The sequence below is a fragment of the Rattus norvegicus genome, chromosome 10 (assembly GCF_021556685.1).
Source record: "Rattus norvegicus strain SHRSP/BbbUtx chromosome 10, alternate assembly SHRSP_T2T, whole genome shotgun sequence".
Classification (NCBI taxonomy): domain Eukaryota; kingdom Metazoa; phylum Chordata; class Mammalia; order Rodentia; family Muridae; genus Rattus; species Rattus norvegicus.
Genome location: NC_141543.1, coordinates 85,237,144 through 85,260,593, shown reverse-complemented (window position 1 = coordinate 85,260,593; position 23,450 = coordinate 85,237,144). Strand labels below are relative to the sequence as shown.

At 51.0% G+C, this 23,450-nt stretch overlaps 2 protein-coding genes and 1 long non-coding RNA gene across 29 annotated transcripts in view; 2 read left to right on the top strand and 1 right to left on the bottom strand.

Moving 5' to 3' along the window:
* The window catches only part of Cacna1g (calcium voltage-gated channel subunit alpha1 G), a 67,930-nt gene extending 58,296 nt beyond the window's left edge, over positions 1-9,634 (top strand). For 9 of the 18 annotated variants that reach the window (XM_087571232.1, XM_087571231.1, XM_087571233.1 and 6 more), the window contains 9 exon segments: positions 115-224; positions 938-1,071; positions 1,322-1,392; positions 1,489-1,567; positions 1,665-1,786; positions 2,090-2,443; positions 6,454-6,631; positions 6,869-7,038; positions 8,171-9,634. In XM_087571232.1, the coding sequence (XP_087427358.1) occupies positions 115-224; positions 938-1,071; positions 1,322-1,392; positions 1,489-1,567; positions 1,665-1,786; positions 2,090-2,443; positions 6,454-6,631; positions 6,869-7,038; positions 8,171-8,902 (1,950 nt within the window). In that variant the 3' untranslated portion in view covers positions 8,903-9,634. 18 annotated transcript variants of the gene reach the window in all.
* LOC148003051 (uncharacterized) lies at positions 7,390-21,996 on the bottom strand. Of its 2 annotated transcripts, none has more exons than XR_015631965.1 (4): positions 21,599-21,996; positions 9,478-9,504; positions 8,927-9,161; positions 7,390-8,494 (listed from the first exon to the last, which is right to left on the bottom strand). It is a non-coding gene; the product is annotated as an uncharacterized LOC148003051 (long non-coding RNA). The 2 variants fall into 2 exon arrangements; XR_015631966.1 differs by having other exon boundaries at positions 8,927-9,103.
* Abcc3 (ATP binding cassette subfamily C member 3) overlaps positions 21,848-23,450 on the top strand; it is a 45,747-nt gene continuing 44,144 nt past the window's right edge. For 8 of the 9 annotated variants that reach the window (XR_015630157.1, XR_015630158.1, XR_015630155.1 and 5 more), the window contains exon 1: positions 21,848-21,951. Coding sequence is in view for 1 of the 9 variants with exons in the window: in NM_080581.2 (NP_542148.2) it covers positions 21,907-21,951 (45 nt within the window). In the remaining 8 variants the exon portion in view is untranslated. 9 annotated transcript variants of the gene reach the window in all.

Here is a 23,450-nt window from a genome sequence, read left to right as displayed (position 1 = left end):
GCTCCCTCAGCTTCACCTTACTTCCCGGCTCTGGGAGGTATTGTGATGGAGGGGTGGGGCGGGCTTCAGCCTTGGGCCTAAGGAAACCCTGCCTCTGGCCCCCACCCCTGCCAGATCCTGGACGAGGCTCTGAAGATCTGCAATTACATCTTTACCGTCATCTTTGTCTTTGAGTCAGTTTTCAAACTTGTGGCCTTTGGCTTCCGCCGTTTCTTCCAGGACAGGTAAGAGCAGAGAGAGGCCTGGGAGAGTAGAGAGTACGTAGAGATGCGTCTCCTGGGGGAACCAGCCAGGCTGCCTTTGAACCTGAAGACCTAGCTTAACTCTGGGAGTCCAGCTGCCACCCTGGAACCGAGGGTGATGGTGGTCACGGTGGTCACGGTGGTCATGGAGCCAGGGCTGACGGGATGGGAGGGATTCAGGGTCCAACAAGGAAGGGCTTAGAGAGCTTTGGCAGCAAGAAATCACCATAGCCTCGGATGGCAGTAATGCCACAGGGTCCGGCTTGGAGCTGCTCTGCCTACTGGATTGGAATCCTAGTCACTTAGTGACCGGTGACTTTGGGTGTGCCTCGGTTCCCTCGTCTGCAAAATGAACGCTACCCTGTCCGTGTCAGAGTTGTGATATGGATATAAAACTCTTAGAACAGCACTCCGCTCAAAGTGAACAGATAAACACCGAAAGCAAAGACGGATGAGGCCAGGCGCCATGATGGCTCATGCTTGGAGTCTCTGCATGCTGCAAGGCTCAGACAGGACGAGAGTTCGAGTTCAGTTTGAGAAATATAGCAAAATACCCTACCGGGGGGAGGGGGGCAGGGATAATGATTAGAAATGAAAAGCACAGGCCCTTCCCAGAGCTAATTTTCTGTGCCACCGTGGTGCCGTCCCCCATGCTCCCTTCCCCCACTCAGGGAGCTGCATTCCCGATTTTCCAGGTGGAACCAGCTGGACCTGGCTATTGTGCTTCTGTCCATCATGGGCATCACACTGGAGGAGATTGAGGTCAATGCTTCGCTGCCCATCAACCCCACCATCATCCGTATCATGAGGGTGCTCCGCATTGCTCGAGGTAGGTCCAGCACTCGTGCCTGCCTTCCCCTGGTGATCGGCTTGCACAGGGAGATGGAGAACCAGATGGTTATGGGGATGGCTCTGGGTTTCCAGGGCCTTTCTCCCAGCCTGTGTATTAAAGGCTTGCCCAGCATGAGTGGGCTGGGATATGGGTGAGCCATCCCACCAGTTCCAGGCCAGCCTGGCTCTCCCAGCTACGTGATGGGGGACCCGGCGGGGCCAGCTCACAACACTGTCCTGTTCTGCAGTTCTGAAGCTGTTGAAGATGGCTGTGGGCATGCGGGCACTGCTGGACACGGTGATGCAGGCCCTGCCCCAGGTAGCTGGGAGGTGGGGTGGGCAGAAGGGCAGGGGCCTCAGGGAAGCTGGCTGGAGAGCCAGCAGCGTCTTTTCCGTGTCTTTTCCTCTCCTCCAGGTGGGGAACCTGGGACTTCTCTTCATGTTATTGTTTTTCATCTTTGCAGCTCTGGGCGTGGAGCTCTTTGGAGACCTGGGTGAGTTGAGGTTTAGGGGTGGTGGAGGAGGCAGGGGTGGAGAGTAAGAGGCATCGTGAGACTGACATGGTTCCACCCCCTTCCCTCCTTCCCCCAGAGTGTGATGAGACACACCCTTGTGAGGGCTTGGGTCGGCATGCCACCTTTAGGAACTTTGGTATGGCCTTTCTGACCCTCTTCCGAGTCTCCACTGGTGACAACTGGAATGGTATTATGAAGGTGAGAACCTGGAGGACAGGGACCCCTCTCGGGGCTGCTGGAACAACAGGGGGGACACCTAGCCTCTGATGTAAGAGTCTTGGAGAGGATGTATTGGCCATGAATAAAAGCCATTGTCGCCCGTGTCAGAACACTCTGGGCTCTTTCCTCAGGACCTGCTCTGCTTCACTCATCCTTCACAGCACCAGGACACTGATGTCCCTTCTTACCCAGGGCCTTCTCCCTCAGGACTCTGATATCCCACGATAGCTCCACGGGCTGCCTTCCCCACCCTCACGCCTCTGCCCTCCACACCTCCCACAGGACACCCTCCGGGACTGTGACCAGGAGTCCACCTGCTACAACACTGTCATCTCCCCTATCTACTTTGTGTCCTTCGTGCTGACGGCCCAGTTTGTGCTGGTCAACGTGGTCATAGCTGTGCTGATGAAGCACCTGGAAGAAAGCAACAAAGAGGCCAAGGAGGAGGCCGAGCTCGAGGCCGAGCTGGAGCTGGAGATGAAGACGCTCAGCCCGCAGCCCCACTCCCCGCTGGGCAGCCCCTTCCTCTGGCCCGGGGTGGAGGGTGTCAACAGTCCTGACAGCCCTAAGCCTGGGGCTCCACACACCACTGCCCACATTGGAGCAGCCTCGGGCTTCTCCCTTGAGCACCCCACGGTGAGCAACTGCAGCCCTTCTAAAGGGCCACGTGCGGGACAGGAGAGGGATAGGGAGGGCAGGGCAAACAGCAGCTCGGTGGGGACATATAGGAGCCCAGCAGGCCCCAGGGCTTCCCCTCCATGCTCCTTGCCCCTCTTACCTCCATGTTGAGGGGCTAGCTGTCAAGTGCTCCTCCCCAGAATGACTGCCCATATTCTCTGTATACTATACTGCTGGCCACCCACTAGCAAAGCCGTGGCAGTCTTCCTAGCTCCTCTAGCCTGGTGTGGCTTCCCCTTCAAGGCTCCTAGGTTCAAGGCTAAGTTCTCTGTTTCCTTCATGTTTCTTTTTTACCCTTACCTCTTTCCTACGTGCTCTCTTACCTTCCTGACTCCCTCCCATCTCCCCTTCTTCTCCTCTTTATTGTTCCCTCTCTCCTGTGGACACTGACTATTCCCATCCCCCACCTCTCCTTCCTCCTGCACCTTCCCCGTGCTCCTCTCTCATCTCCCTGTTGCTGTGTGTTTGTATATGTGTGTGTGTTTGTGTGTGTGTATGTGTGTGTGTGTGTGTGAGAGAGAGAGAGACATGGGTTCCACTTCTACTCTTCCCACCCCTTTCCAATCCCCCCAACCCTGATACTTATTGTTACCCCTCTGACCCCTGCTCCCCTGGCTCTCCGGCTCCCCTTATGGGCTGGTCCTCCCAGGACAGACAGCTGTTTGACACCATCTCCCTGCTGATCCAGGGCTCCCTGGAGGGGGAGCTGAAGCTGATGGACGAGCTGGCAGGCCCAGGGGGCCAGCCCTCTGCCTTCCCTTCCGCCCCAAGCCTGGGCGACTCCGACCCACAGGTTACTGTGCCCTGTCACATGCTCCTTCCTCTGACCCTGCCGAGTTGTGCCATGCTGTGCTGTGCTTCTGGGGTGGCTGGGGGTGTGGCCCGCCCACCGAGTACCTAGAGAAAGAGAAGCTGTAGGGCCAGGTAGTTGAACACTGCAGCTGGCAATAGGCAGTGGGGAGGGTTGTCCAGGCTCTAGGAAGTAGGAGGGATTCATAAGAAAGATGCTGGAAGAGAGCAGAGATAGGGCAGCGGGATTTGAGGGGTAAAGGAAGCTAGGTATCAGGTCTAGGTGAGAAGATCCCCTGAGGTTAGTGCAAGTGGCCATGGGACCCACAGAAGGACATGCTTTAGCTAGTCTGATTGTTGTGTGCAGTACTCATCCACACTCCTCTGGTAGCCTTGTAATCACAAAGTCCACTGGACGTGATGAGGGCTGTCATAGGCAGTTTCCCTATTCTGAGGGAATAGAAGTGAATTCTGGGACATAGACGTGAAGTAGGGCTTGGTTTCCTCGCCAAATGCAAATCCCTTCCCAGAGCTCCTAGGGTGCTCTTCCTTTCCTAGGAGCAGCTTACCCTGAGCTGTTGCCTTCTTGGTCCCTCCAGCTCTGCTCTCCGCCCCCACTAAATACTCCTTCAATACCCTACCCTCACCCCAGGTCAGGGGTGTGGACTACAGCTGAAGCCTAGTGGACACACAACCTGCTGGGAGAAGGGGTAGGCTCACAGGTTCCTAAGCAGTCTTTAGCCTGGTAGGCAATCGACAGTGGTTTTCACATGGTAAAGACCCGTGCTTCTTGTTAGAATTCAGTCTCAGACCTAGTAATGACCTAGAAAGGGAATCTAGCTAGTCTCTTCCCCAGGCTCCCCCATTCCAAGCTAAGCTCACCGGAAAGGTGGAGGGAGGGGAGATGGGATAGGACAGTGATCAGAACAGCCCACCCAAACGCCACTCACCCCCTAGGTGAAGCTCCTAGGTGAGCCAGCTAGATGATGTGGTGGCCCAAGTGCGCCCCCTTCACACTAGCTGGGAGAGCGCTTCTCAAGGCCCACATTGGAGAAGGGGGAGCAGGCTGCAAGGCAGGCGGAGGAGGGCCCATGAGGGGAGAAGCCAGAATCTGGGGGCAGGCCAAGTCCTGCTAGGCTTTTGGAAGCGAAGAGAATAGGCAGAAAACAGCCGTCAGACTGGTGGCATTGTCCCCAGCGTGCCCCCCCACCCCCCGCTGCCATGCCGCTCTGTCTGCAGAGAGGAGACGGGGCTTTGCTGGCCTTTCTCCTTTTTATTTTGTTTGTTTAGTATCATCTTTATGAGAATGGAAGCCCTCTCCTCTGCTCTCTCCCTGGGTGCTGGTAGTGTGGGAGGGGGCTGCTAAGATGCCCGGGGTATCTTTAGAATGTGTTTCTGCGTCTCTTGGTCTCTCTGCTTTGCCAGTGTTTGCTCTGTCTCTTTGGTGCCTGCCACAGACTCTCTGATCAGCACAGGGGGTTGAAGTGGGAGAGGGGAGGGGCCGTGGGTATATTGGGCGAGGGGTGGGGAGTGAAACGGGATGCCTTCCTCCCAGCTTTGTGCAAAGGGGAAGTGGGGGGGCTGCGAGTGTGCCCGAGTGTGTGTCCTGGTTTCTCATGCCTGCTCATCTCTCTCCTGTCTAGATCCCTCTAGCTGAGATGGAGGCTCTGTCTCTGACGTCAGAGATTGTGTCTGAACCGTCCTGCTCTCTAGCTCTGACGGATGACTCTTTGCCTGATGACACTCACACACTCTTACTTAGTGCCCTGGAGAGCAATGTACATGCACACATACATCCCTTGCCGCTCCCTCAGCCTGGGCTCGGCTGGCCGCAGGGCTCCATATCTTCCTCCCACTCTGGGTCCTGCCCAGAGGCGTTCACTTGTAGGCACCAAGTGCCCTAGCCCTTGCTGGCGTGAATTTTTCCTTTTACCCTTTGGTGGATAAAGGAATTAGATAAGAGAAAACTAAGACCCTGCTCAGAGGGGTCACATGAGCAGCCGTGGTGACAGGGTTATTCTAGGAATGACAGCCTAAAACAGAAGTGGCTTGGAAGCCAGCTTCTGTGTTTGGAGCCCTGTACCAGCCAACCCTCCCTCCCTGCTCCCTCCTCCTGCCTCTCTCTCGTGAGACTCACTAGTGTCCTGGGTGAGACCCATATCTTTGCTGTCACCACCATGCCTTTCCCCCCGGGGAGTCTTCCTGTTTCCTTTGGCTGTCCCTGTGTGTCCTTGTGTCCAGTCATCAACAAGCTCTGGGGGCTTTGGTACTTTGACCTTTATACCCTCCTCAGTTTCCCTCTACCCCCTCCCCCAACAGTGAGCAGCCCCCCTCCTCTCACAGATTGCCTTCTGGTGTGAGAGCTGGGCCAGCTGAGGCAGGCTCTGGATCAAAGTCTGGGAGGGGCTCTAGAGGGTGTGGCTGGTTGGAAGGAGTGGGTTCTGGGGTTGGGAAGACAAGACTCAGACTCTGTTCAGCACAGCCATCTTGCTGGGACTGAGACTAGCTGAGCCCATGGGCGGGGAGGGGCTTTGCAGCCATCCCCGAGATGGAGTAGCCTAGGGAAAGGAATTCTAAAGAGGGAGAGAAACTGTTTGTTTCTGTCCTTGGTTTCCTATTCCGGGGTCCAGGACTGATCACTGCCTTTCTTTAAAACAGGTTTCCCAGACCCACTCCCACCTCAGCCTGTCCCCTGAGTTCCCAGTGCCCGAGACTTGCTACCCTCTAGAGTCTCAGTGTGGTTAAAGTAGATCCTCAGACTAGTGTGGGACATGCCCCTTGTGTTTACCTGTTACTTAATCCGTGTGGATCTAGCTCAGGCCTGTCCCCTGTTGATCTCTGGGGTAACTTTCTGACTCTCTAAGGAGACCACATGCAGTGCTGGGGGCTGCTCTCTCTTCGCTCACCCCTCCTCGTTCTCCACCATCCCCAGCCCAGAGGCTCAAGGGTGATCCTGTAGGCATGCTCTCAGGGTGGGGCCTTTCCACTCCTTCCTCCTTGTCTGCAGAGACTCATTGTATGCCTTCCCATTTCCTACCATGCTCATACCCATTACCTTGGCCTAGGAGGGTGTGGAGGTGGGTGTGGGTAGGTGGGGCTTAGTTCCCCGCTGTCTAGCTTTTCCTCAGCTACCAACCCCATCTGCACGCTCCTCACCCCATCCCCTGATCCTTTTGCAGATGGTACCCCACCCCGAGGAGGTGCCAGTCCCCCTAGGACCAGACCTGCTGACTGTGAGGAAGTCTGGTGTCAGCCGGACGCACTCTCTGCCCAATGACAGCTACATGTGCCGCAATGGGAGCACTGCTGAGAGATCCCTAGGACACAGGGGCTGGGGGCTCCCCAAAGCCCAGTCAGGTACCAAGGCTGGGGTGAAACAGCTTAGCTCACACAAGGAGAGCCAACCTTGCCTAAGACCAACAAAAACAGTGTCTCTTCTTTTGAAGAAACCCTAAGCTAAAGGGAGATACCTAGACTGGAGGAAGTAGCTTTCATCCCAGGGCAGTGAGGGGGAAAGACCCCAATGGGAAGGAAGACCTGAAGGGAAGCATCAAAGACAATCTCTACTCACCCTTCCGTGTCCCTTCCCTACAGGCTCCATCTTGTCCGTTCACTCCCAACCAGCAGACACCAGCTGCATCCTACAGCTTCCCAAAGATGTGCACTATCTGCTCCAGCCTCATGGGGCCCCCACCTGGGGCGCCATCCCTAAACTACCCCCACCTGGCCGCTCCCCTCTGGCTCAGAGGCCTCTCAGGCGCCAGGTAAGCCAGTGTGTGCAGGGTTGGACCCAGGGTGGGGCTCGCCCCTCGGAATTCCTATGCTGTTGGTAATGACCAGAGTCGACTCTTTGATTCTTCCAGCAAATGTATACCGCATGCCAAGTGATAGAGCCTAGGGACTAGGGACACGGTACTGGGTAAAGGAGAAGTCATCGGAGCTTGCCCCCCACCTCATGCACACACCTTGTTTCACGGAGGAGGCCTAGGGTCCAAGGTTGTTGCCAGGGCAACCGACATCCATTGGAGGTGGTACCCGGGTATCAAGGCTCCCAATCCCAGACCCAGAGCTTCCACCAATTCTTCACACACTGGGCTAAACTGAAGGACACAAGGCAGGATCTAAGTGTCTTTATTTCCGAGCAATCCTGAGGTCCACCATCCATGAACCAGACAGAGACTAATGGAGCCAAGTGAGGCTTGTGTGCCTTGCGTTGATGTCTGGGTCTCCTGATCACAGATAGAGGAATATCTGTCAGCATCATGTTCTTGGGGAGCAGGCAAGATCCCTCTTCCTTCAGCCACTTCCTGCTGCTAGGCACTGGGACACAGTCCCTGCTCTCTGAGCTCAGTGGACACACATGCCACCAGATCACTGCAGCCCCAGGTTATAGCTGCGTGGTGCTTGTGTGAGTTGTGTGAGCGCAGAGGAGACAAGGGTTGGTTTTCCTTGAAGTGGACTGCCATGTGCTCATCACAGAAAACCCATGTTCAGCAGAACCAGGGATACTTGTCGTCAGGAAGGGTATTCAAAGCCAAGGGACTTGCTTGCTGCCTTGCTCTCTCTCCCTAAAGGCTAGAGGCACAAAGGGGCCAGTTTGGGAAACAGAGCTGGTATGTATGAGTTCTTTCTGGTGCCCCAGGGCCCAAAGACTGCACAGAGTTCCTCCTGCAGATTTAGGGAAATGGAGCAGGAGGATAGAAGAAAAATTTGGTGGTTGAAGGGTGGTCCACAGAGCTCAGAGGGCTTATACCCCCCTTCTCTCAATAAGAGAAGCTAATAGGGCGGTCCTGCAGCTTTGTGGGGATTAGGCACAGCGACATGACAGAAAGGATAAAAGAGAATCCACGTTGGAAAGGAAATCCCTGGGCTGAGCCCTGCTTCCACTCCCTACAGGCAGCAATAAGGACTGACTCCCTGGATGTGCAGGGCCTGGGTAGCCGGGAAGACCTGTTGTCAGAGGTGAGTGGGCCCTCCTGCCCTCTGACCCGGTCCTCATCCTTCTGGGGCGGGTCGAGCATCCAGGTGCAGCAGCGTTCCGGCATCCAGAGCAAAGTCTCCAAGCACATCCGCCTGCCAGCCCCTTGCCCAGGCCTGGAACCCAGCTGGGCCAAGGACCCTCCAGAGACCAGAAGCAGCTTAGAGCTGGACACGGAGCTGAGCTGGATTTCAGGAGACCTCCTTCCCAGCAGCCAGGAAGAACCCCTGTCCCCACGGGACCTGAAGAAGTGCTACAGTGTAGAGACCCAGAGCTGCAGGCGCAGGCCTGGGTCCTGGCTAGATGAACAGCGGAGACACTCCATTGCTGTCAGCTGTCTGGACAGCGGCTCCCAACCCCGCCTATGTCCAAGCCCCTCAAGCCTCGGGGGCCAACCTCTTGGGGGTCCTGGGAGCCGGCCTAAGAAAAAACTCAGCCCACCCAGTATCTCTATAGACCCCCCGGAGAGCCAGGGCTCTCGGCCCCCATGCAGTCCTGGTGTCTGCCTCAGGAGGAGGGCGCCGGCCAGTGACTCTAAGGATCCCTCGGTCTCCAGCCCCCTTGACAGCACGGCTGCCTCACCCTCCCCAAAGAAAGACACGCTGAGTCTCTCTGGTTTGTCTTCTGACCCAACAGACATGGACCCCTGAGTCCTACCCACTCTCCCCCATCACCTTTCTCCACCGGGTGCAGATCCTAGCTCCGCCTCCTGGGCAGCGTTTCTGAAAAGTCCCACGTAAGCAGCAAGCAGCCACGAGGCACCTCACCTGCCTTCTTCAGTGGCTGGTGGGGATGACGAGCAGAACTTCCGGAGAGTCGATCTGAAGAGAACACAGCCCTGGAGCCCCTGCCTCCGGGAAGAAGGAAAAGGAGAAAGCCCAGTGTGGCCAAGGCTCCCGACACCAGGAGCTGTTGGGAGAAAGCAATACGTTTGTGCAGAATCTCTATGTATATTCTATTTTATTAAATTAATTGAATCTAGTATATGCTGGATGTACGACATTTTGTGACTGAAGAGACTTGGTTCCTTCTACTTTTATGTGTCTCAGAATATTTTTGAGGCGAAAGCGTCTGTCTCTTGGCTATTTTAACCTAAAATAACCAGTCTAGTTATATTCCCTCTTCTTGTAAAGCACAAGCTGGGAGCGTGAGTGTATTACAACCCAACGGCGGCCCATCTTCAGCAGGAAGCAAGAACCATTTTGGAAACTGTCATGTAACTTACTTTCTCCTTTAACCTCGTCATCGTTTTCTGTAGGGGGAAAAAAAACAGAGAAAAAGAGAAAAAAATGAGTTTTACAAATGAAATGGAACCTTTTTATATATACATACATACATATCTATATATCTATATAAAATAAAGTAATTTTCCAAAATAAAAAGGTAATCACAGTCTAGAGTAAAAACAAAGGGGATGGAGAGATAGGCGTGTTTAGATGACCAGGGAGTCCTGGAGATGGGAAGTGGGTGGTGGGAGGGAAGATTCGGGGTTGCGGGGTGTGTGTGTGTGTGTGTGTGTACGCGTGTGCATTGGTATATATGAGCTTTATGTTTGGGAAAGGAAGAGCTCAAATGCCCAACTCTGGAGGGCTCCATTCCTGCTCCTCCCCTGCAAGCAGAGGGAAGAGACCCCTGTGCCTGGGAGGGCTGGGAGATGGGGGCTTCTGTTTTTCTATCAGAGCTTTATCGCATCCTCCGAGCCAGGCAGCTCAGAGATTGTGAGTAATTCCAGATTAATTCTTATTTCTGCTGACAGCTATCAGCCGCGCATTGAAAGCTAGAAATTGGGATAATGAAGCTGTTTTGGTTAATGGGACCAGTGGAGGCTGGGAGGCAGCCTCAGCTGCTGCCGATGGAAATCAAGGGGCTAGTGGGGGAGGGGCGAATGCTTCTGGGTTTTCCTGCCCTATTCTCCCACCCCAGCGTTTGCCTTGCTCTGACTGGGCGGTGACCTGAGGTGTCTGGGCTAAAGCCTCTTGCCTTAAACTCCATCTATCTGCCTGCTGATAAGATTAATCTGTGTAAACAGAGCAGGTTGCCCCCACCCCACTGCCCCAAATGCAGGGATGGGGCCGGAGTCCAGAGGAGACCTCCTGAGGAAGCTGAAGGTTGGTGGTAGCCAGAACACTGAGTTGGGGAGCTGGCTCCCTGAGGGGTGATAAATGATCCGATCAAGGTGCTTACACGGTCTGCTGCTGTTTGCCCAGTGGGAGGGAGCCAGAGGGGGGAGGCCACCAGTGCAGGGGGGCCAGGAGTGGAGAGCCACCTGTCCTAGAGCCACCTTTCTGGTGCTATGGCTGGCAATAGTCTCTAGGTTGAAGTTCTCATTGCCAAAAAGGAGTAACCATAGACTCGGCCAGCCTCTTCACCCATCAGCTATCACAAACATCTGTCCTGCCCCACTTCCATTCGCTTGAACATCCCTGCCCTTTTAAAGCCAGGGGTGTGTGTGTGTGTGTGTGTGTGTGTGTGTGTGTGTGTGTGTGTACACTCATGCTTTGGCATAGAAATCAAACCCGGGGTTTTTATGTATTTGAGGCAGTACTCTATGGACAAGCTGCATGCCCACCCCTGGATTGGATTCTCGAAACCTCCACGACATCCCTCACTCACAGCCCCCATTTGCACAGGCAGCTGGGAGCCCACAATGCCAGGCTGCTGGCTACTGGGAGGCTGGAGTCGCAGGCGTCCATCCTCTGGCCTATTTCCTAAGCCGAGAGAGCTTTTCTGATTGCTCTTTTGGGCAGAAATGATACCACTCACGGAAGCAAACACCTGGTTTGATCTCCCTGGGGTATATGAAGCCGCCAAGCTCTGATCCCTCTAGCCCTCTCGGATGGAGAAAGGGGGTGCTTGTACAAGCTAGCTTTTCTTTCTTTGCTTTTCTTTCTTTCCTTTTTTTAAGGGAAGCTGTACAAAATTCCTAGAGTTTTGCCACCTGGATCCAGAGATTAAGCTTTTATATTTTGGTAAAATTCTGTAGCTGTCTGTCCCTTACGGGTGGGAGGTTTGGGAAGGGGGAGTCTGGGAGATCCCCCCCCCCTTCTTCTTCTCGTGGTTAGAAAATTCTGTGTCAAGGTGAAGCAGAAGGCTGAACCCTCTCCCTCACCCAGACTTTCCTCATTACCATCCCTGCCTCTGTAAACACACAGCAGTGCAGCAATATTGTAGTGTCACTTGAGGTAATGCATAGCATGCCTAATTCTTTCTACCATCCTGTTCCCCTGCTCCTCTCCTCCCAGTAATGACTAAAGCAGCGTGAGGAGGGCCACACTGAATATGCTTAAGGGTTGCTCTCCCGGGATCTACTGTGATCCACCGGCAAAGCCCCCTTCTCCGCTCCAGGTCCCACCTATGGACCTGAGAGCACTTCTCTGGCAGGAAACAGTGCCTACATAGGGACACCTGGGTGGGGCTCTGGACATATGAATGGCAGAATGAAGGTAGATATCTGGGGTGGGGGAGAGTACTGTGGTTCACTCTTCCGACATTGTATAAAGTCTTTGTCGTCAGGCTCAGTGACGCATGTCTGTAATCTCAGCCCTTGGGAGACGGAAGCAGGGGGATCAGGATTTGGAGGTCATCCTCCACCAACCACGTAGTGAGTTGGAAACCAGCCTAGGCTACAATGATATTCCCTGTGAAAACCAACCGACCAAAAACCCACCATCAGAACAAATAACAGCGGCGATGGAAAGAAACCGGCGTGTGTCATTGCACAGGTTTGAAAGGAGAGAAGCAGCAGTTGCTGGGACTTTAACGGTGCACGGTGATCTTGGGAAAGAGCGGCTGGGGAGCAGTTTTTGGTTAGGTCCTCCAGGACAGGGGCTTCTGAGACCAGGGTAGCGGGGCATGCCTCTGGAAGCAAGAGCATCTATCTCCCTGGGTGCACCGCCTTCATTCTTCTTCCCAGGGTTCAAAGAAGAAACTGTGTCAAGAGCACCAGGCCTCCACCTCAGGCTTGGCTGCTTCAGTTTCCTCCACCCCCAAGGCTCCAGGAAAAGGCCTGTCTGGGGGTGGGGAACTGGGGGAAAGGAGTGATCTGAGCTGGTGCTAAAAACAAACCCAAGGCTCACACGCAGTCTCTCGATCCTCCAAGTGCTGAAGCCACGGAAGCACCGGGCTAGCATTGCCCCCCCCCCCATACAGTGGCAGCGGGTTCAGAGAGGTTAAGGTACTTGCCTGAGGTCGCACAGGCAGAATTTGGCCGAGTTTGACTCTAGGGCTGGCCTTCTGCGGCTCACACCACCTCGGTCCCTTCCCATCGAGGAGGGAACGGGTAGTGATAGGAAAAATCCATGCTTACAAAATGAAAAGAATTTGAAGGAAGGCTAGAAGGACCCTTCCTTGAAGCAGTCACATTGGGTTTGTAGAGATATACTTGTGTTCCCCATGTGACACAGTGAGCTAGAGAGGTCCACAGATTCCCGCCTGGTGGGATACTAGCCTCTAACATGATCCCAGCCACAGGGATCGTGGAGGATTCCTCTGACGCTGGGTGATTTCCAGGAACTCCAAGCCGATGCAGGTTCTGCAGTCACTCCAGGTTTCCAGGCAACACCCTTCCCAAGAATGGCTCTGCCCTTTGAAACCCTGGCACCTGCTTGCCTCAACCACCACTGTCTCCACCCTTCTCCTTTCCTGTCCCCACCTGGGCCTCTGCCCACTTTCCAAATAAGCTTCAGCTTCACTTTCACCGGCTTTCCCATCGCGGTGCCCTACTGTCTCCCATTCTGAGCAAGCAACCTGCCCCACCTTTGGGACAGCCATGTAGTGAGGGCATCAGACACCAGGTGGCAGCACAGAGCACTTTCCGCTGGTGCCACCGGGGGATTCTTTTGAAGAGGGATAGATCCAGGAAGAAGATATAAACCCTGGTGGATCCTTCCACAGACAGAAGCACTGTGTAGCCCCAAAGAGGAAGCAGCTTACGTTGAAGAACTTGTCTGTGTGGAACCTCAGATTAGAATACACCATCTGTGCACTGGGGAGCCACAGCTCATTAGAAAGGGAGGGTGAGCCCCCGGTACCAGTGATGTCCCCTAAGGCCACTGAACTAATCCCAGACAGAGGTGGCATTTAGGATAGGGGACTTAACTCTCAAAGCAAGTTTAGTTGTCAACTGATCCCACCTATAGGGCAGGATAAAATGCATCAAGGAATACGCTGCCCGGGGCTGGGGATTTAGCTCAGTGGTAGAGCGCTTACCTAGGAAGCGCAAGGCCCTGGGTTCGGTCCCCAGCTCCGAAAAAAAAAGAACCAAAAAAAAAAAGGAATACGCTGCCCAGTAAACTCCAGGAGCAAAGTCTGCCTCAAACCTGACACTCTGCATGCTTTAGTCCCATCCCAGCACATGAGCTTACTTGAGGCCCACAGGTCCTATTAATTATTACTTTGAAAACTCTGGAATCAGATGCAGTAGCCAAGCTCTCACCTGCATGGCAATTAGATGAGGAGCAGGCTGGGCAAAGGGCAGCCTTGCTGAGACTGGGAGGGGACCAGGCAGCTCCAGCTGGGCTGAAGTCTGGAGGAAATAGAGCTGCTGCTTGGGAAGCCAAAAGTGGGAGGCAGGGCGTGCTCTGGAGCCTAATTTAGGGCAGTTCCCAAACTTGAGGGGACTGTAAAGGAGCTATTCAATGAAGTGGGGGTCACATTGCTGTTTCTACACTGTCCCTTTTGCTAGCTCCAACCTGCCACACCCAGAGGCGCATTTCCTGGGCCTAGGTCTCCCTGTCTCCTTTGCCTGTCTTTCTAGCTCCTGCTGTTGTGCCCACTCTGGATTTGCCACCATCTTCTCTTGATGTTTTCATGCCAGGAAACGCCTGATGCTGGACTGCCCCACGATGCTCACTGGTGGGGGAGAAGTGGCGCGAGCATCACTCGTCTAGCTTGGAATCATAGCCAGGTGGAAAGGCAGGATGAGGAGGCCTGGTCATCAGACTGTGTTCCTCTCTAGGCCTCCACTCAAACCACGCGGCCCCCCGTGGCTCCTCGTATCTTGGTTCTGAACACTGTAATGCAGAGTGGCCCTTGCTCACTTTGGGGACTGTTCCTGTGATGACACGTGGCCTCACCACCTGCCTTCTGGGGAGATGGCGTTCTGAGCAATGCTCCTGTACAGATCAAACTTTCACCCAACCTGTAACAGTTTAACTGTATTTTCTGAGTTTTATTTATAGCTATGTACTCACTCCACTACAGGCTGTGCATTCAACCTGTTCAGAATTAACCCTCTAAGAGTGTGAGCTGCTTATATTCCAACGTGCCGTGTTCCCTATTTCCCCTTTGGGACTCTCTCACGTCCCTGACTCAGAACAATGGATGTGGATGGAAGGTGTGGACCGTCTAAGACCTTTCTCGGGAAGCAGCAAAGCACTGAGAGCAACATCCCTCCCTCCCTCTCCCCCAGAAATTTGTGGGTATAGATTCATATCATCTGATTGTGGCTTCGTGTGCTGTTCTGAATCAGTAGGGCCAGAACAACCGTTTCCTCCCTATGAGAATTCTGTAGAAGATGAGAACAAAGACTCCTCGCTCTTTTTCATTGCTGGATTTATTGTGCTGTTCAAAAGAGAGGATGGCCTTTGTCCAGATCGTGCATTTGAGACTCTCTTAGGTTGGGTTACTCTCTTTCAGACTAGGCTTCTCTTAGATTAGACTACAGTTAGATTAGGACAGTAGAGACTGAAATAGGAGGCCCACTCTTGGGTAAAGGACTGTTGCGGTAAAATTTTAAAAATGCTTTCTTTTAACCCGCACTAGATCCAGCACTGTAGTGCCTCACGACGTCTGTTAGACATCTTCATCTCTGTTAGCAAAGCCTCTCACCCGCTCTGCTCCGTCCCATATCACACTGCCGATGGCTACTCTCTGAGCCTGGCAGCAATGTCTCTACCTGTCTAGTTCCCAAGGCAGGTTGCCACCATGCCAGACATACACATCCCAATTCCATGGCGGCCCAGTGTCTCCAGCCACCACACACTCTCTTGAACTCAATTAAATTGCCACACAAAAGAACACCATAACCTCCGATCCAATTGATAAGATATAATTACCCACCCAGACATCCAAAGCCCTGTACACATCCATCCCTTAAGAATATTCGTAACAGCCTGTAAATGTGTAGAGAGGAATCTTTTTTTTTTTTAAAGATTTTATTTATTGTAAATGAGTAGCTGTCTTCAGACACACCAGAAGAGGGCATCAGATCTCATTACAGATGGTTGCGAGCCACCATGTGGTTGCTGGGATTTGAACTCGGGACCTGTAGAGAGGAATCTTAACGCCTGCCTCCATCTTCTCTCAGCTGCTCCCTCTCCTTGCTCCCGACTCCTCCTCCTCTCTAAAACTTTTCTCCTGCCCATCCTTCCTTCTCATCCAATGACAGGCCTCGTTCTATCTTGTACTTGCCTCCGTCCGCATAATGACATCATCCTACAAGGGCACCAAGAGCTAGTCTTTAATCTTTTATATGGCATGGCCACATTTGGAAGTCTTGCAGGAGGAAGCATTTTTTCTATTGCTGGGAAAGTCTGGGGGCAAAGGCAAAAGACAGCAAGCAGTCCCAGCCACCCGCTTGAGTTGGTGAGCAACAAGTTCACTTTTCGATAGGTGCAGAGCAAATTGGGCTCCTTTTTGTCAGCCTGATTTAGTCTGGGGAAAGCTCTTGCTTTCCCTCTAGGGCATTCTCTGTCCCCTGAATTTTGAGCTCATGCAGAGCAATGATTGATTCTAAGAATCAGAGCTAAGATGTCTTCAGAACAAATTTCTGAGCTTTTAAGAATTCTTCTGAAGTGTTGTCCCTGGTATCCTGATAGAGACTTGGGTAGGGCAGGGTGGGCTTGGTACCCAATTGTGCTGTGCAAAAGACAAGTTCAATGGAAATATCTAATACTTCAGAACCAAGTCAGGTGAGCTGTATTATCAACAGAAAAGAGGGGGAACTTCTGGAAAAATTACTACCTACTAAAATTCTTGTAATCCCTCAGCCTAAATTTCTGCCAATTGGTAATCCATATTCACAAAATGACTTCCAAAAATGTCTTGAAGAGGTTGGCGTCTCAAACAGGAGAATTCTTAACCTCATACCCCATCTTTAGAGAAGACAATTCCCAGTCATGAAGGGTTCTTGTTTTCTTGCTTAAAGATTTTCTTTTTAGCATTAAAGAGAATGGGGGCCAAGGCCATTTCCCCAGGGAATAATAGGTGTTATAGCAAATATTATGAAATAACACCTTTTGGCTGGCAAGCCCTTATACAATACTTACCACTGCTCAATATAGTTTATACCTCCAGGGATGGATGGATACATGGCCAGCCGGTTGCTGCTTACAGTCAGAGGCAGAAACCCTCGAGGATTCAACAAATCTTTGAAACCATAGCTCTACAACTCTGTCAAGACTATGGTTAGTAAACAGATCAGTAGAGCCAGTGCTAGGGCTAGGAATAGTTTCTCTGATCATAGCACTCCTTCAGAGCCCTTTTCCGCGATTGGACATAAACCTACTGAGCCGTTATATGAGCCTTGTCTATAATAAGCTATAGAGCAACAGACAATACAATGGCTGTTCACTGCATCTCTTTCATTAGTTTATGAAAATGCAAATTCTGACTGCAAAAAAAAAATGAGCCCATCTTCTTTCCATAGCAGCTGCGGTCATTGCTTGTACCAGCAAGTTTTCTGTCCGTTTGACACAAGCTAGCATCACCAGAGAGGAAGAAGCCTCCATTGAGAAAATGTCTCCATAGGATTGGACTTTCACCAAGCCTGTTTCTCAGTAAGTGATTGATGGGAGAGGTGCCAGACATTATGGCACCGTGGGCTGGTGTCCTGGATTCTATAAGAAAGTAGGCTAATCCAGCCATAAAGGAGCAAGCCAGTAAGCGGCACTCTTCCATGACCTCTGGACTTCCATGACCTCTAGATCAACTCCTGCCCTCCAGGTTCCTATCTTGTTTAAGTTCTTATTATCCTGACTTCCTCCTGTGACAAATAGTGATGTGGAAGTGTAAGCTAAATAAACCCTTTCTTCCCCAAGTTGGCTTTGGTCATGGTGTTTCATCACAGTGACAGAAACCCTGACTAAGGCAGCATGCTGCTATGGCTAAAGCATTTCACAATGCTGGCGCCAAGGAGCACAGAGCCCAAGTTCTAGATGGAGCCCTGCAACCTCCCGCATGCTTTAAACATGGAATAAAAAAAAAAAAAAGGTCATTCGCAAAAACAATGCAGACAAATGGATACAAACAAGTCCCAGCTTGGTAAACCCATCTTCAAAATACGTCCAAAGTATAATGGGAATTTTCTCTAGGACAATCAGTATCACTCTAAATTTGATAAACAAGGTGATCCAATTTCGGAGATGGGAAAATGAATTCTAAGGGAAACTAGTGTATTAAAGACATAAACCAGCCCTCCTGCACCCTGAGTTTGGAAACCCAGAGGCTCCTTTCCTACACTGTCTCCCAGATACCAGGAATGCAGACAGCTGTAGCCACTGCTGGTCTTATCCCTTTAGGCCTTTTGAAACACCCCCTCCGGTTGCACCCCTAACGCTAAGACTCTGAGATATTTACTCATCAGTATTAAAAATAATTCAATATTAGATATGTCTTTAGTTAAAGATATAAAATTAGGTGTAATGGGAAAAAGCAATGAGGCTCCCCACAGACTTATGCAGACTCCTTCCTACAAAATGTTTTGGCTAAATTTTAGGTAAAACAAATTGAGTGATGGGAAGTGTTTTTGTTTGCCCAGATGTTGCTGATTCAGATTCCACAGGTCAAATTCATACTGCGGTTCATTCCCGGCTGCTCTAAGAAATGTCAACATTAGCTCAACTGGCGCACTTGATTATTATCCCTTATCCAATGTCCCCAAACTCACGATGACTATTGCGAAATCAAAATCAAAGACTTGATTCCTCAGATGTATACTGGACTCAGCTGATGTCTCTTCCGATTTTTTTTTTTTTCAGAGCTGGGGACCGAACCCAGGGCCTTGTGCTTGCTAGGCAAGTGCTCTACCACTGAGCTAAATCCCTAACCCTCAGCTGATGTCTCTTGATAAACCTCATATTACAGTTTTAGTCAACCAGATCCCCATAACTGCCATGGTCAACACATGAGCTCATGTTTCTACTATAGCTAAACAATTCTATCCCTCCAACTATGCTTCAGTCCCCAGACATAGACCTCCAAGGGATGGCTATCCCCTACCGGGTGTAGAAGCCTTATGTGCTGCCTCGCAGAATGCCAAGTGCACCTTGCAACCCTTAACCTTCTTCCCTTTTGGGACAAAACCTTCTGTCTCACTGGGGTTGAAACAGCTCTATGCCTGGGCATTCCTTTTTTCCTAACGACCACTACAAAACACCTACTCAAACTTTCTTGGATAAAAGGTCCCCCTGGCTTCCTTGAATCAATGACCCCATAGATCTACCTGTCTCTGCCTCTTGTGCACTGGGATTAAGGGCATGTGACATCACACCTTGGCCCCATATAATAATAATAACAATAATTATTGTTGTTGTTGTTTCTCTCAGGGTTTTACTGCTATGAATAGGCACCATGATCAAGGCAACTCTTTAAAAAAAAAAAAGATTTATTTATTCTATATAAGAACACTGTAGCTGTCTTCAGACACACCAGAAGAGGGCATCGGATCTCATTACAGATGGTTGTGAGCCACCATGTGGTTGCTGGGATTTGAACTCAGGACCCCTGGAAGAGAAGTCAGTGCTCTTAACCGCTGAGCCATCTCTCCAGCCCTCAAGGCAACTCTTAGAAGGACAACATTTAATTGGGGCTGGCTTACAGGTTCAGAGGTTCAGTCTATTATCACCAAGGTGGGAACATGACAGCATCTAAAGGAGAATGGTGCAGGAGGAGCTGAGAGTTTTACATCCTCATCTGAAGGCTGCTAGCAGAATTCTGACTTCCAGGCAGCTAGGATGAGGGTCTTAAAGCCCACACCCACAGTGACACACCCACTCCAACAAGGCCACACCTAGTCCAACAGGGCCACACCTTCTAATAGTGCTACTCCCTGGGCTGAGCATATACAAACCATCACATTATTAGTAGTATTGGTAATAAATATTATCGTTGGTTTTTTTTACTGTCCCTTTACGCCCTGATGGTAAAGATTTGCTTTTTCCATACCCATTCTATAATCAACCTATGTCTTCCTTTCAATCTGATGTTCTTCCCCAAGTATGACCAATAGCCCCACCTTCTGCCAATGGTGGGTTAACAAGGCCTCTCAGACACTATCAATGGCTTTCTGTTTCACTTGGGATTTCCCAATGTAGCCTTCTCAGCTTTTTTATTCTCTTAAAGGAGACACTGACTGAAACTCACCTCACAGGCTAACTCCTTGGGTTGGAGTAATCACAATTAGACATTCCAGCTCTGAATCATAGACAACTTTTCACAGGCACTTAGATTCAACTTCCCCATCGGCATTTTAAAACAGTTGTTTCTTTCCTAGACACCTAACCAAATGTTTCTTTAGTCATCAGAAAGCCACCTTGGCTCATACCTCAGACTTCTTGTTGTCCATGTTTAGCGCTATCCAAAGCCTTCTAGCAATCGTTTGCCCCACCGTCCCCCAGCCCGAGAGCAGTCAATCCCTGGGATCTTCATCCATTGTTCGTTGGCAGATGGATGTAATTCATATAAATTTCTCAGTTCATTGAAAGCATTGTCCGCGCTTGTATTGATGCTTCTTCAGGCCTCGCCCTTGCTACATGAGTCCGTTCAAGCTGTCTGTCTGTCTGTCTGTAGACACTTGTTAACTGCCCTCATTGCAATGGGCGTCCCAAAACAAACACAAACAAGGGTCCCACTTATATATCTAAAACTTCTCTCTTTTTTTTTTTTTTGGTTCTTTTTTTTTTTTTTTTCGGAGCTGGGGACCAAACCCAGGGCCTTGTGCTTCCTAGGTAAGCGCTCTACCACTGAGCTAAATCCCCAGCCCCAAACTTCTCTCTTTTTAACAGTTTTGGAAAATTCACCTATCTCATGGCATATATATACAATAATAAAATTATTGTTATTACTTATTATTATAACTAAGTATATTATGAATATAATTTAGTGATATAATAAATTCTCCATAATCCCCAAGGACAAGCCATAATTGAGCAACCTTATTGATTATAAAAAAAATCAAATTCATAAGCAAAAAGGTAGGGATAAAGAGATTGTCTTCTCGGGGCTGGAGAGATGGCTCAGGGGTTAAGTGCACTGGCTGCTCTTCCAGAGGTTCTGAGTTCTAATCCCAGCAACCACATGGTGGCTCACAACCATCTGTAATGAGATTTGATACCCTTTCTGGCACGTCTGAGGACAGCTACAGTGTACTCATCTATAATAAATAAATAGTTTAAAAAAAAAAAAAGGAGATTGTCTTCTCAGGAGCAACTCACTCAAGCAATTAGCTTTAAAAATTTTAAATTATTCCTGCCAATTTCCTTCCCCAAAATTGCAGAGAAACATCTTAAGAAGAGATTTTTACAAAAACTAATGACTCTGTATAAACTCCCTCAAAAAATCCAACCAATAGCTGGAGGCTTCCCCTCCCCAATTAGTCAGACGCTCCTCCCCCCATTAATCAGAGCCCAGGCCTCACATCTGTGTTCTCGCTCACAGGACTTGTGTAGTTCCTAGAGTGACTGTTAAAGTCAGACCGTGAGCTACTACCAAAAGAGAGCAGCCTGACAAATTCTACTGAATTTCAAATCCAAGTGTGCCCTTGTTCATTTGCCTCCAGCTTGGGAAGCACAGACAGGCAGGTCTCCGAGTACGAGGTCAGCTTGGTCTACAGAGTGAGTTCCAGGGTGGTCAAGGCTACACAGAGAAACCCTGTCTTAAACAAACAAACAAACAAACAAAGCAACAACAACCAAGAATGAAGGTGCAAATGAGGCTTCCTGGGGCCTCACTGGAATTAATTAACATAGGTTGGGTATCTACATGCAATACGCACGTGTTATATAGTTTTCTGTTAAATCCTCAGAAAACCGAGTGTGAAGGGTTATATTACAGTTATCTATACTTCACCAGTGCGAAAGTGGGGAAGAGAAGCGCAGTGGGCAAGACTCAAAGCCACCGAACCTGAGAAGGCAGCAACTTAAGGGGACCACAGGGAAGAGTCACACGCCCATCTATTTGGTCCAACTTCCTGCCTCACTCTCCTGTTCTGTTCACCTGCGCAGAGACACGTCACATAACTGTGCTGCTGTCAGTTCTCTGGTAACATATGAAGAGACTGGGCTCACAGCCACTTCACGTACTATAGATGATGATCCTGTATTTATTTACAAAGCGAGAAGTGGCCTTACCTTTATAAAGGACTTCCTTTACAGTGAGACTCATTCCTGGGTCCATCAACTTTAGGGTCTGGAAGCTCAGGGACTAGTACTGTCAACTACCCCTCCTTACTCTGCAGTCCCTTTCTTACAGTTCCTTTAGGTACCAGCAGTTTTACCGAGGCTGTGTTGCAATCGCTGGGACTGGAGAACTTGACCCAGAGGGCGGGGCGGGAAGGAGTGCCTTCGGAGCTGGGAGTTGGAGAGAGGCGGTTCCGGGGCACTTCTAGCTGGGGTTGAGCTGAACTGAGATCCCAAGACCAGCGGTGCACCAGAGCCACATGGACCGCTTGTGCGGCTCCGGGGAGCTGGGCTCCAAGTTCTGGGTAAGAAGCCTCTCTTGGGATCCGTGCTACAGAGGAAGTAGGTGTGAACCGCGGGAAGGCTGGTCTCCAGCCCGCCACAGCCTTCCGGGGGAGGCACCGGAGTGCAGGAGCAGCAGCTGATGCCCTGGGAAGGCGGATGTGTATAGTCAGACTTGGGAGGGTCTAGGCTCCGAGAGGGGAAAGAATGGGCTCAGAAAGGATGCTGTGGTCCCTTGCCCTACCACGTGGAGGAGCTAGGCAGAAAGGAGGCTCCTGGAATCTATGGTTGCATGGTGCCAAGACTAGGGAAGCATGGGCACTTGCCTGTTGGTGTAAGCCTCTCTGTCTGGTTGATCCCAGGGTATAGAAGGAACATTTTGCATTTTGCCTGCATCCCTAATGGATGAAAACTCCCCAGCGCCCGACCCACTACCTATGGCTTGGTTTTTCATCCAGTCTTCCTTCCCTATACCCTAGGGCATCCAGGACTTGGTACAGCTAGACGTCCAGCCCTGTTTTAGGAGGCTACTGTTTCTGAGGGCAAGATCCATTTGCATGTCTGTGAGGAGGCCCTATCTACACCCAGGACATGAGAGAGAGAGAGAGAGAGAGAGAGAGAGAGAGAGAGAGAGAGAGAGAGAGAGAGAGAGAGAAGAGACTAAGGTCTCCTAGCCCAAACCTTTCCATTGCTAGATAGGGGAAACGGGAGTCCAGAGAGGAAGGTACTTGTGCCAAAGCACTCAATTCCATGAAACCAGATAATGAAGTAAGTTAAAGCAGGCCTTTTGTGCCGGGATTATAGCACAGGGGCGTGGTGTTGCCTGCATGCGGGAGATTCTGAGCTCACTGTGCATGCCCGAGCGCGCGCGCGCGCGCGCACGCGCACACACACACACACACACACACACACGTAACTTTCTGTGGCTCTCATCGAATCCTTTTATCAGTGAGCTTAAGTGTCAGAAGTGTGTATCACCTCAGCACCTGCTCCTCTACCAGGCAAAGCAACTGAGGATACAATCTCAGCTTCACAGGCAAACTTCACAGGAGGCTGCCCATCCTAGGATGGTTTCAGATCTGGACTCAGAATCCCAGACTGTATTTCTTCCATTATGAATATTTGTGTGTATGCATCTGGTGTGTGCAGATACGGGTGTGCAGGGGTGAAGGTGAGCTGTTTTGCACTGACGTGTGCCATGCGCCTGTGTGCGAACAGATATGCCATACTCTAGCGTTGTCATTTAAGGTATCTTGGACTGGACTGGGCACGAAGCGTGATGTAGACTTGGGAGTAGTGAGAGATCCTAAGTCCTCCTCCTCCTCCTCCCTCCCAGTGTCCAGAAGCTGGATGTGGCTCCATGGCTTGTATTCAGGAGTTGGAAGTAGAACCAGAAATTCAAGGTTATCCTTGGCTATGGAATAAACGCCAAGGCCAGCCTGAGACACATGAGACTATCTCCAGACCAAAGGGCGGGGGGAAAAAAAACACCTTTGGAGACCCACCCTTTTTCTTTAGGTCA